The sequence below is a fragment of the Sugiyamaella lignohabitans genome, chromosome B (genome assembly GCF_001640025.1).
Source record: "Sugiyamaella lignohabitans strain CBS 10342 chromosome B, complete sequence".
Lineage (NCBI taxonomy): Eukaryota > Fungi > Ascomycota > Dipodascomycetes > Dipodascales > Trichomonascaceae > Sugiyamaella > Sugiyamaella lignohabitans.
Window position 1 is genome coordinate 2,079,654 of NC_031674.1, and position 12,857 is coordinate 2,092,510.

At 41.5% G+C, this 12,857-nt stretch overlaps 6 protein-coding genes across 6 annotated transcripts; 4 read left to right on the forward strand and 2 right to left on the reverse strand.

Moving 5' to 3' along the window:
- Positions 1-321: 321 nt before the first annotated feature.
- GTB1 (Gtb1p) lies at positions 322-2,000 on the forward strand (the record flags this gene model as incomplete). Its single annotated transcript, XM_018879613.1, has 2 exons — positions 322-409; positions 475-2,000. The coding sequence occupies 2 exons, from the start codon at positions 322-324 to the stop codon at positions 1,998-2,000; spliced, it is 1,614 nt and encodes a 537-aa protein (XP_018737513.1).
- Positions 2,001-2,389: 389 nt separating this feature from the next.
- On the forward strand, positions 2,390-3,577 carry AWJ20_2657 (uncharacterized protein; the record flags this gene model as incomplete). Its single annotated transcript, XM_018879614.1, has 1 exon — positions 2,390-3,577. One exon carries the CDS (start codon positions 2,390-2,392, stop codon positions 3,575-3,577), a length of 1,188 nt encoding a protein of 395 aa, XP_018737514.1.
- A 79-nt stretch (positions 3,578-3,656) lies between these two features.
- PRP2 (DEAH-box RNA-dependent ATPase PRP2) lies at positions 3,657-6,950 on the reverse strand (the record flags this gene model as incomplete). The annotated part of the gene is made up of 1 exon (XM_018879615.1): positions 3,657-6,950. One exon carries the CDS (start codon positions 6,948-6,950, stop codon positions 3,657-3,659), a length of 3,294 nt encoding a protein of 1,097 aa, XP_018737515.1.
- A 624-nt stretch (positions 6,951-7,574) lies between these two features.
- RPN5 (proteasome regulatory particle lid subunit RPN5) lies at positions 7,575-8,699 on the forward strand (the record flags this gene model as incomplete). Its single annotated transcript, XM_018879616.1, has 1 exon — positions 7,575-8,699. The coding sequence occupies one exon, from the start codon at positions 7,575-7,577 to the stop codon at positions 8,697-8,699; it is 1,125 nt and encodes a 374-aa protein (XP_018737516.1).
- A 1,195-nt stretch (positions 8,700-9,894) lies between these two features.
- OYE3 (Oye3p) lies at positions 9,895-11,004 on the reverse strand (the record flags this gene model as incomplete). The annotated part of the gene is made up of 1 exon (XM_018879618.1): positions 9,895-11,004. The coding sequence occupies one exon, from the start codon at positions 11,002-11,004 to the stop codon at positions 9,895-9,897; it is 1,110 nt and encodes a 369-aa protein (XP_018737517.1).
- Positions 11,005-11,656: 652 nt separating this feature from the next.
- Positions 11,657-12,415, forward strand: AWJ20_2661 (uncharacterized protein; the record flags this gene model as incomplete). Its single annotated transcript, XM_018879619.1, has 1 exon — positions 11,657-12,415. One exon carries the CDS (start codon positions 11,657-11,659, stop codon positions 12,413-12,415), a length of 759 nt encoding a protein of 252 aa, XP_018737518.1.
- Positions 12,416-12,857: the final 442 nt, after the last annotated feature.

A 12,857-nucleotide genomic window follows, 5' to 3' on the forward strand; every position in this document is an offset into this window, starting at 1 on the left:
TCACAAGAGCGGTTACCGGCGTTTCCCCAAATTCATCTGTGCACACACATATATATATATATAGTTTTGCTTCGCGCTCAAAGGAATCAACCGCGAGACAATTTCTACCTCTGATTTTCATTTAATTTATAACATGAACAATACATGAACAATAAAGAGAGCTACGATGAAAAAAAGTTAGCTGGAGTACATTTCTATCATTCAGGTCATGCTGTAAATGTGAAGCTAGCAATAAAGTAAATCACGTGATCATAGGTTTTCGGATCTGTTTATATTACTCTAACCGTTAGACATAATCATAGGTGAGAACCAAACACAGAAATGAGAGTATTTGGTCTGTCAATATCGGCTTTTACAGCGTTGACCTTAGCATCCTCGGCATGGGGACTAAGAGGATTGCCTAAGGAAAGTAAGTGTCTGAATTCTTAGATGTGTTGGAATTGAGGTATGAAGTGTATTAACAAGTGTCATTAGACGAGAGTCTGTATAAACCAGATGAAAATGGGAACTGGGCCTGTCTAGGGCATCCCGATATTGTTATTTCATTTGACAAGATAAATGACGATTATTGCGATTGCCCTGATGGGTCTGACGAACCTGGAACTAGTGCATGTGCTGCGGTTGCTCCTCCTGGTGGGGGGTTTTTCTGTGAAAACCCGGGTCATTTCCCTGGTGTGCTACCCTACAACAGGGTGGATGATGGTGCGTGTGATTATGATATTTGCTGTGATGGCTCGGATGAGAAAGAGGGCGTTTGCATAAATAAATGTCAAGAAATTCATGATGAATATATCAAGGTACTTAAATCTCAGCAGGATGCACTGGAAAGAGGATTACAGGCAAGACAGAAATTGGTAGCCCAGGCGGCTACCGCCAGAGATGAGCAGCAAAAAGAAATCGTGAAAAAGGAGAAGGAATTAAAAGAAAAGCAGACATTTCTAGAATCTCGCCAAGAGATATTAGATCGCCTTGTCGAGACACAGGAACAGGATGTTTCGTCTGGTAAAGTATCAAAAAGCAAATCACCAGAAGCAATTGAAAAAGTGGCAATTAAGCTAGAAGACTTGAAAAGAAGCTACGGCGAATTTGCGTCTAGATTACAAGCAGCGGAATCAGATAGATCGCAGCTTGATCGGATTTTCGAACAATTGAAAGATACATATAACCCCAATTTCAACGATCCGGCCGTCAAAGATAGCATTCGCTCTTGGGAGGAAGTTAAAAGTAATTCACAACTATCCTCAGATGCTAGCTCTGTGAACTTGGATACCGAATCTTTAGCGGCCTTGATTCAGGAACTTCATGAATATAGAGACGAGTCATCAGCGGTATTGGAACGGCAACAGTCTATTGCTAAAGGAGGGACTTTTTTTAAGATTTTGTCACTGTTCGTTCCGTCATCCAGTCAACAACTGTTGGCTAGCTATCTTTATGAGCTCAAGGTATGGCTCGCTAGACAAGGTCTCGCTGCTTACCCTCCAATGGATCACCCAGGTAGTGGCCATCAAGCAGGAGAATATTCGGAATCCATTGAAATTCGAGACGCTCGTAAAGTAGTTGAAAATATTCAAAACGAGATTAACGATATTCAATCTGCCATAGAAACCTCACTTAGCGACTTATCTGCAGATTATGGTCAGAACGATGTCCTTCGTGCTTTACGCAATGTTTGTGTTGAAAACCCAGTGGGTGAGTACGATTATGAGGTTTGTTTCTTTGGTCAAGCAAGCCAAAAGGGTAAAGGCTCGAACACTAATCTCGGTACATACTCGAGCCTAAAACGCGAATCCGACCATTTCGTTATGACGTTTGAGAACGGCGCAAGATGTTGGAATGGTCCGATACGCCGTGCTCAAGTTAATGTATATTGCGGAAGTGTCTCCGAGATATCCACTGTTAGCGAGCCGGAAAAGTGCGAATATTTCTTCAAGATGACAAGCCCTGCTGCATGCGACCCCAATCTGAAGGTTGACGTTGAAATTACCCATTCAGATTTATAAATATTTAATTGTATAGTCTACCAAATTTTAATTTAGCAATATGCATAGTTCGGATGATCCGACTATCATGGTGCTTCGAGCCATCTGTACAAATACATCATGATCGACAATCATTGACAGCTAAACGTTGTGCGCACATGCCAATAATTCTACCGACTAAATAGATAGCAAGATAGCCGTGGTAGAATAGAAAGTTTAAAATTGCCTCTAACCAGATATACAAATGGTAAGCTTGTTGCTTGACGTCATGTCTGGTCTCGGTCTTGGATATACCTTTTTTTTTTTGTAGGAGTATTATATAAACCTTGAAGTGTGACATCCATTGAGTCGGAAATAATGAACTTTTGAACAAAATGAATAAAATAAACAGACGGAATAGTTCAAATACAATGGAAGAACCACAACATATCATCGATAAACCGAGAATCGCCTCTTACGCGTTTGCTTTTGATATTGACGGAGTGCTAGTAAAAGGGTCGGAAACGATTCCAGAAGCTCCCGAAGCTCTGAGGATCTTGAACGGTGATAACAAATATAACATAACTGTGCCATATATTTTTGTTACCAATGGCGGCGGAAAAACTGAGAAGTTACGTTGTGAAGATCTTTCTGATCGCCTTGGAGTTCCGGTCCTACCGGAGCAGTTTATTCAGGGTCATACTCCAATGAAAGATTTGGCGGAAAAGTTCAATACCGTTCTAGTAGTTGGAGGAGTGGGCGAAGCGTGCCGGAACGTAGCTCATAGTTATGGATTCAGAGATGTAGTTACACCAGGTGATATCTTAAAATGGAACCCACATGTCTCCCCTTACAGAACATTGAGCGAAGATGAATATAATAATTCGAAAGAACGAGATTTTTCCAAAGTGGCTATAGAAGCTATACTAGTATTTGCCGACTCTCGTGAGTGGGCTTCAGACCAGCAGATAATTCTTGAATTACTCATGTCAAAGAATGGCGTCATGGGTACGACTTCAGAAAATCATGACGAAGGGCCACCCATCTACTTTGCTCATAATGACTTTGTTTGGTCTACAAACTACAAGTTGAATAGAATTGGGATGGGTGCTCTTTTAGTATCAATATCAGCACTCTACCAAGAACACACAGGCAGACAGTTAGACAAAGTAATCAAGTTTGGCAAGCCAAACCAAGAAACGTTTGCTTATGCTTCGAAAGTGTTGACCGACTGGCGCCAACAGTCATACGGTTCATTCTCGGACAGACATACCACCGATGAGTCGGACTCAGCCTTGACAACAACAGCGGCTACTACTCCAAACTCAGCTAATAATATTGTTCTGGAAGGAGAAGAGAGCGAAGCCGAAGAGATCAAGGAATACTTACCAAGTGCATCAACCGTGTATTTTGTCGGTGATACACCAGAATCTGATATTAGGTTTGCAAATACTTTCGATAAAAGATGGCATTCGATTTTAGTGAAAACTGGTGTATACCAGGATGGGACGGAGCCAACTTTTAAGCCGAAAACGATATGCTCAAATGTTCTTGAGGCAGTTAAGTTTGCCATAGAGAGAGAGCATCTCAAAGAACTAGAGGAGATGGGATCTGCTTGAGATATTTATAGTTATACCTGACGAATAAAGGGAATAATAAATAACATATATTAAATGCATAATAGATATAAAACAGAATTCATCCCGACCTTCCTTGGCCCTTTGGTAATTTTTTGTTACCGCCAAGCTCTTCGATCTGTTTTCCTTTGTAAAAGTGGGGGGCCAGCTCGACTAACCATTCAGGTTCTATCGGCATACAGTTTCTCATGAACTCTTTGCTGGTTAAAACCAGTTCATGATAGATAAGCCATTTGGGTTTCACGGGAAATACTACACTTGACGGATGTATATGTACAGTTTGGTTTAGTCGGACAGACTTGTAGCTATCACCACTTCGATTCAATCTCGCTGAGTTGGGGAAAAATCCTGATGTAATAGCTTTTTGAATATTGACTAGGCTTTCTCCGCCAGAACCACCACTTCTTACCTCGACTTCTACTCGGTCGCATAACCTGACTAACTGGTCCCGTACGTCGCGTGCTCTGGAAAGACTCTTATACTGCAAAAAGTTGTCCTGTGCCCACTGATAAGAATACTCGGTGTCTACCCACTGATTCCATATTTCGAGAAGTGTGAGATGGTCACCGCCAGGTCTTGTAAATGCTTCCCTTGCTTTATCAGCAAACAGTTTTTTGTCTTTCGGCCTATAAAACAAAGATCCGGATTCGCCGACCATCGAAACAATTGAGAGTACTTCATCAACGCAGTTGTATTTATCGCTAGCCAGAATAGCCTTGGCCAGCATTGGGTCAGTGGGGAATTCTGCCATTTGTCTTCCCAGCTTAGTTAATTCGCCCCTATCGTTCAATGCTCCCAGTGCATATAGCTGTTCGAGTGCCTTGATCAATGATTCATTTGGCGGCGAATCCATGAAATCAAAATTGAGGATATCGTTAATACCAAGAGACATTAGCAACAGTACTACACTGGAGAGATTTGATCTGAGGATTTCTGGGGTCGTGTTACGAGGAAGCTCGTTAAAAAAAGACCACTTAGTGAACAGTCGAAAGCATTTACCAGCTTGAACTCTTCCAGCTCTTCCAGCACGTTGGTCCGCACTTGCTCGTGAGCAAGGGCTAACAACTAGGCTCTCCATACCAGTTCGTGGGTTGAACACATTTTCCTTGACGAAACCAGGGTCAATGACATAAACAATTCCGTCAATAGTGATCGAAGTTTCGGCGATATTGGTTGCCAGAACAACTTTTCGGGCACCTTCTGGCGTAGGGTCAAAGATTTTCGACTGTAGATCTGGTGGCAGATTAGCATAAATAGGGCAGATGATCATCTCAGGGATTTTGGACCCCAGTTTTTTGCTTGTCTCTGCTAAATTTTCAGCCGCGGTCTCAATCTCATCTTGGCCTGTTAAAAACACCAGAATGTCACCTTTAGGCTGGGTGGTATGAATTTGGAACACGGTAGTTATGGCAGAGTGAAGATAATTTGCTTCCGGTTGAGTCGTATAGTGAACATCAACATTAAATCTTCTACCAGGAATATTAAAAATTGGCGCATCATCAAAATATTTAGAAAATTTTTCTGCATCCATTGTAGCTGATGAGATCAATAGTCGTAGTTCTGGTCGAGCCCTAGCGATATCTTTCACCAGTCCAAAAAGGATATCAGTATGTAGTGTACGTTCATGAGCTTCATCAATCATTAGCGCTGAGTATGACGACAACTCTGGGTCAGTTAAAAATTCTCTTAGAAGCATACCATCAGTCATATATTTGAGTACGGTTTTGTCGCTAGATTTGTCTTCGAAACGAATGGTATACCCAACTTCGTTACCCAGTTTGCATCCTACTTCATCTGCTACACGAGCAGCTACTGACATAGCTGCTACACGCCGTGGTTGTGTGCATCCAACCATTTTACCGCCATTTGTATATCCGGCTTCGTGCAAGAATTGAGGGAGCTGGGTCGTTTTACCAGAACCAGTTTCACCAACAACAATAAGAACCTGGTGTTGTTCTATGGCATTCAGCAATTCTTCTCGATATTGGTATACAGGTAATGATTTTCGAGTCTCTTCGATTGTTTTGACTCGTGTTTCTTCTTCTTTTACTCGAAGTTCAAATTCAAGCTGTTCTTTCGATTTTGTCTCTACTCTTCCAATATTATCAGCAATGAATTTGATATTCTGCGACTCGTCAAATACATATTCATATTCGGGGACTGATTTCTCGGATTCACGTTTGGTTCTTCTAGCAAGTGCTCTGGCAGCCTGTTCATTTTCCCAGCTATCCCCATCATTGATAACTTTTCGTTCTGTAATGCGGTTATCGTCTATGTAACGCTTGTGAAGTATGTGTTCTTTCCTTTGCTTGTCGATGCGTCCCTTTTCCGTAATGTAGTCTTCTGGCAACTGATAACCATCAGTTCCTCTATCAATCTGTTTCCGCTCTTTTGCTATAGCAAGTATCTCTCTCTTGTATTCTATATCCTTACGCTCTCTATCAGTAAGCTGTTCCCATCCATACTTCCTAACATCTTCTTCAAGCTCGGCCACTTCTCGCTCAAGGAGTATCAATTTCTCCTCCTCACGTTTGGACAAATATTTTTGACGAGCAATTTTTCGCAACTCGGAAATCTCTTCACGAGTAGCAGTCTGAGATTGGGTGCTGTGTTCCTTGCGTGATAAATTATGCAAATCTTTTTGTTTTAATCGTTCAGCAAATGCATCTCGTTCTTTAGCATCGTCCATATTGTCCTGTTCAACCGTTTCTTGGCCATCACCTCCACTGCGAGCCTCATCGTTAACAGCTTTCTCTTCTAAACTATTTCCAGAAGGGTTCTCAGATATAAGTTCATCCTTATTTTTAGGCTCAGACTCTGACATATACTCTGATTCCGATTCGGACTCCGATTCGGACTCTGATTCTGAGTCCGACTCTTCATATTTCCGACGTCTATAACTCTTAGAACCAGTCTTATACCGATCGCTTCTCACCTGATCTTCAGAGAAAGATCTGGATGACTCTCTACTAGATTTGAATCGCTTAGATTGAGATGTGTCGTTGTCCCATTCGCGCCTCGAATCGCTGCCTCGAGTTTTACTGTCTTTTTCCTGACTTGGCTCGTCTATAAACTCATATTGCGTAGCAATGGATGATCCAACAGGTTTGGTAGACTTTCCATTTGGTTTTAATGAGTTTTTGGTATTGGCATTTACACGGTCAAAGAGTTCACTTGCAAACTTTCTTACATCAGAAGAATCAAGTCCAAAATCTTCTAGTTCAACTGCCAAAGCATTTGCAGACTTCGCTGCCTTTGCAGACGCAACACAAAACTCTACCACGGAATCATCGGTAGCTCCAGCCAGCCTTAATATATTGTCTGCTGTCCATGTGTTTATCGACGGCGAGGTCATCTAAACGAGCACCAGTATCATGAAGTGTAGCTTAAACAATTCTAGGATGAAAGTGTATATGCCTGTATTTTCCTATATTGCAAAGTCACGGGACTTGCCACTGAAGTTGCGGCTCGCGCCGCATGTTGATTCGTGTGAATCGCCGGTGGTTGCCTCTTGAACACACATATCGGCTAGTAAGCAACTTCTTCGAGTTTCGAGGTTACAACATTCAGTGGTACATACGCCACCTACCAATATATACGCCTGAAATTCAACAACAAATAGATCTCGATTGGATTTTGTGAGCAATTTTGTACTATCTAATATGTCTGACGAAACGCTTATCAAGGCAGAGAAAGACTACTCGTCTGTTCTCGACAAGGAGTTGCCTGAAATTGATGAGCTTGCCAAAGTACGTTTTATTGGTGGAGACACTCACTTGGTCCATTGATGACAATGGATACAATGGGAAACGATAATGACATTGAACTAACATAAATTTAACAGACAGATTTTGAAACTGCGTTAGAAAAGCTTCTGGTGCTTGAGAAAAAAGCACGACAGGCTGCAGACTTGGCATCATCCAAACGAGTATTAGTCAAGGTCGTTCAATTAACTCGTGATAGTGGTCGCTGGAAGCTGATGAATGAACAGATTCAATTACTCTCAAAAAAGCATGGTCAATTGAAGCAAGCTATCACCTCGTTGATTCAAGAGGCTGTAAAAGGCGTCGATAATGCGCCTGATCAGGCTACAAAGGTTGAAACTATAGAAAACATTCGTACGGTAACAGAGGGTAAAATTTTTGTTGAAGTTGAGAGAGCACGTGTGACACGAATCCTATCGCAAATCAAAGAAGCCAATGGTGATATCGATAGCGCCAGTGAGATTCTTGGTGAGCTGCAAGTAGAGACTTACGGATCCATGGAAATGAGGGAAAAGACGGAATTCATTCTCGAGCAGGTGCAACTGTATATTAAAAAGGGCGATTTTATTCAAGCACTTATTGTTAGTCGAAAGATTGTTCCTCGTTATTTCAATAATGAAGAAGTTCATGATCTCAAATTAAGATATTACGAGCTTATGATTAAGATCGCGCTTCACGACAACAAGTATCTAGATACTTGTCAATATTATCGATCTGTTTACGAAACTCCAATCGTTGCCAAAGATGAAACAAAATGGAAGCAAGCTTTGGAGAACATTGTCTTTTTCATCATCTTGTCTCCTTATGACAACTTACAGTCTGACTTAATTCATAAGATCGCCGTTGACCACAACCTTGAATCATTGCCATTACATTTAGAGTTGTTGCAGTGCTTCACTGCTGACGAGTTGATTCGATGGCCCAAAGTTGAGGAGATTTATGGTTCGGCTCTGAAGGCTTCTAGCTCTGGTGTGTTCGATGTTAAGACCCCGGAAGGCCGCAAGCGATGGGACGATCTCCGTAAACGTGTTATCGAGCATAACATTCGTGTCGTGGCTATTTACTACACAAGAATTACCACTTCTCGGCTAACGTCTTTATTGGATCTTACAGAGCGCGAAACAGAGGAGTTCCTATCCAAGCTCGTTACACAAGGTACAATCTATGCACGTATCAACCGTCCCGAGCGAATTATTACCTTTTCAAAGCCCAAGGACTCGAATGATGTTCTCAATGAGTGGAGTTCAAATATCACCACTCTTCTCAGTCATGTTGAAACTATTGGGCACCTGATTACTAAGGAGGAGATGATGCACGGAATTAGAGCTAGTACGAAGTAGTAGTTATTACAGAGTTTTATATATTTACGAGGATTGGCCCTGTACCTCTGGTCACGATTGCTACCGCCTTTGCAGTTGCATAATTGGGGTCCTAGATATGTCCTCATCAAATGGAAACAGCTTAGGATTGAAATGCGACAGTCTCACTCTGTCTAAATGTGTCATAAATAATAAATAAAAGAAGTCGTCGGTGTCGAGGACCTCGAGTTCACTTGGTTTCGTTCAAGGCAGCTGCTTCTTCAACCAGACCTCGGATTATAGATTCAACACGCTGCCGTAATTCATCAGACTTGGTCGTGTGTTGGTCTATATGTTTCCCTACAGGCTCATATATACCTTTTGTAGGTTGTCTATTATTGTTGGAACTGTTGCCATTCTTACTGCTCTTTTGACTACCATGTGATTTATCGTTCTGTCTGCTGATTACACCTTCCATTAAAACAGCTGCCTTTCCTCGCTCTCGTGATAGAGTCGAGGGATCTTTATTTACCTCCTCATCAACCATTTTTTCGATAGCACTAACTAGTGCAGAGCTGACATCCTTCATATATTGTTAGCTATTGTCCACTCTACTTTGGTAGCAGTATTACTCACGCTCTCCCTGAATTCTTCATATAAACTCCGTCTAATTTCATCCAGTAGCCCTTTTCTTTTGAATAGAGTAACCAGCCCATCTGCTTCAGCTGTTTCTAGACTGTGGGATGAGTTTTCTGTCATATTGACTCTATCTTGCAAGATTCAGGTCCGAAGATGCGTTTTGACACTTCCTCCATATCTTGCCGATCGCGATAAAGTTCGACACGGCTTTTACTGCAATGCCATCAGAGAGGTAGTAACAATTTATTCATTTATCCATTCATTCTTCAAATGTTTCGCTATTGATATTATCTTTAGTGACTCTTATATAATATAAAACTTTCTATATCGACAGTGTGTCGCTCTTCAAAGTGTATACTTTGGAATTGGCCTTTTTGAGGCATATTTGTATGGTACGCTTTTAAGGTTCATATGATTTCAATATGAGACTGCAAATAACTAGACTTCACCACAGTCTATTTTTTCTGTTATAAATCAGAAACTATGGAATCTGAGACAAACACTCATTGTTAGAGGTATGAATCTCATTTACGACAAGTGAATAACATAAGATCTATTTCTATACTATCTATATCCTAATTGTCCAGCTACTGAAGATCTACTGCTGGGATGCAAACTTGAACTCAATATATCCTCTAGTGTCATGAGGATCAGTAGCATAAAAGGTCTCTCTATTATAAGGTGTCAGAGGAATCTTCTTCTGTAATCTATCCACAAGATCTGGGTTCGAGATGAAATATCGACCAAGAGCTACAACAGTGTTTGGGTCACTTTCGGCAAACTTCTCAGCGTCCCGGATCAAGCCACCGGCTCGCACAAGAATACCCTGCCAAATATTTCGGGCAAACTCGTTACTACCCGTATATTCAATATCGACGTTACCGTTAACACGAGGCTCAACAAGATGAATATAAGCCAATCGGTTTCCCTGTTGAGCTCTTCTCTCAAGCTCGCTAATCAAATATGACCACTGTGGAATTGGTGAAACTCCAGGGTGCATATTATTGAACTCTCCGAAAGGAGATAATCTTACTGCGACTCTCTTAGCACCAACAGCTTCAATTAAAGCATCGATAACCTCTAGAGCAAATCTGGCTCTGTTCTCAATCGATCCGCCATACTCATCGGTACGACGGTTAGTGGATTCATGAAGAAACTGGTCTGGTAAATAGCCGTTGGCTCCATGTAATTCGACACCAGAAGCTCCTGCTTCAATGGCATTCTTAGCGGCTTGAGCATACAGTCTAATATACTCTTTGATTTCTAGCTCTGTAAGAGGTCTAGGAATATCACTAGTCTCACCAAGAGGAACATCTGAAGCAGAAACTACATCACTAGCGACACCTTCTTTGTCAAGAATATCTTGGTGAGCAACTCTTCCAAGAGCCCACAGCTGCATGAAAGCATAAGATTTCTTTCCGTTAATCTTGTTCATTACACTCTTCCAAGCTTTAATCTGTTCTTGAGACCAGATTCCGGGGACATTTTCATATCCTCCAGCTTGAGGAGCAATAAGAGTAGCTTCGGTAACAATTAAAGTTCCAGCTCTAGAGGCTCTCTGTTCATAATAATCACCAAAAACCTCAGGAGGAATGTGATTTGGAGTTCTAAATCTGGTCAATGGTGCCATAGCAACACGATGTTGAAGTTGCAAATCACCAACCTTGAGAGGGGTGAATAAAGATGGAGTAGTAGATGTAACGGTCATGGTGTTTGTTTAATACTTGAGGATTGATGTTTGAATTGTACTTGTACTTCTATTGTTGTTGTCTTTAGTTTGAGTTGAGAATAATTCTTATCCAAGAAGATATCCACCCCTTTTATATTAAAATTTCGGCTGACAAGATAGGCCCATGATTCTGACCAAGCTCCGCGCTTAGCTCCGCGTTGCGGATTTAGGCTTATCCATATTCGGATATTCGTCCGCTGCACTCCGTGGATGTTAACAAACGCCGTTAGATGTCGCTATATTGAGCCTAGCAAAACGCTTATTCCCGTTGCTCCCCTCCCCCCATGCTAAGATGCCTTTGTGAGAAGCCACTTAAGAAAACGATCGAACTGCTCTAACTAGAAACGAACTTTTCTATGTATGAGCAACTATTCAATAAGTTGAGTCCGCGGTGTTGGTACATACATAGAACCTGCATATGCAAGCTTAATTTACATAAAGCCGTTGAGAACGGCCGCGGCAGCGGCGATCTCAGCTGCAAAATATCTAGGGCCTATTGGGTTGTCTTCCTTGTGTTCTTCCCTTTGTTCTTTCCAATATATAATGAGCGTGAGTGTCGGAGTATAGATGAAGACCAAAAAAAACCTGGAAGTAAAGTTTTACAACTACATATTAATTATCACTTGTCCCAATGTCTTCACAAAGTAACGTGTATTTTATTTCTGGAGGCAATAGAGGCATTGGACTCGCTTTAGTCAAGAAGTTCACAGCAGCTGGTAATTCAACAGTTATAACTACTGCACGTAATCCAGACGGGTCCGATGATTTGAAAGCTTGGGCTGAAAAACATCCCAACGTCAAGGTTCTCAAGTATAATGCTACTGTTCACAGCGATGCTGATCATGTGGCAAGTGAGGTTGAAAGACTTGCTGGCCATATCGATATCTTCATTGCAAACTCCGGGCTGGGCGAAACTCCGATGACAGTACTTGAAACTCCCATTGAATCATGGACAGAGTTGTACAACACAAACGTTCTTGGTCCAATCGTACTTTTTAAAGCATTGTATCCACTGCTGAAAAAAGGAAATACCCGCAAGGTTGTTTTTATAAGCAGTTATTTAGCCTCCCAAACTGATATGGCAGTTGCGTTTAAGTCGAGTTCGTATGGCCAGTCCAAATCAGCACTCAATTTCACTGCCAAGGAATTGGCCCTGGAACTGGCCGATGAGGGTTTCATTATTGTCCCAATCCATCCCGGTTTGGTTAGCAGCGACATGGGCACCGGTTATGTAAACAATCTTGGCTCTGGTGATCTGGTTGATCAGTTGAAAAGCACCATGATCAGTACTGAAGAAAGCGCCAGTTCCATCTATAATCTTGCTATTGGCCTTAAAAAAGAGGACAGTGGTAAGTTCCTCAATTACGACAAGACAGTATTCCCTTGGTAATAAGTTGTCGGTATATTTTGGTTAGTTATGTATGAGTGTAGTATTAAAATATGAAGTACGAAATATTGAGCTCTATGCATTAACAAACGCAGGGTCCTAATGTACGATTGTTACCGGAGCAACTAAAAGATAAGGCACAGTGCACGACAAGATAAGCAAAGTCTCAAGACACCTTTGTCCAACACGGAGCACGACTAAGGGACCAGTATTCCTCAGTTCTAAGTACACAGAAAACAAAATGTTTCAGATTAGATACTATCAAATCGATATTAATTAAAAATTAAGGACAAATAGAGGCCGATGTCACCGCGTAGTCACGTGATATATACGCCGCAGAAAGATCAGCAGGATGAGATTAAAAAAAATATTTCAGTGAGCGTCTGACATTGAAATATATATTCCCGACCGGTAGAGAATAGCTTGACATCAGATTACGCCAGGC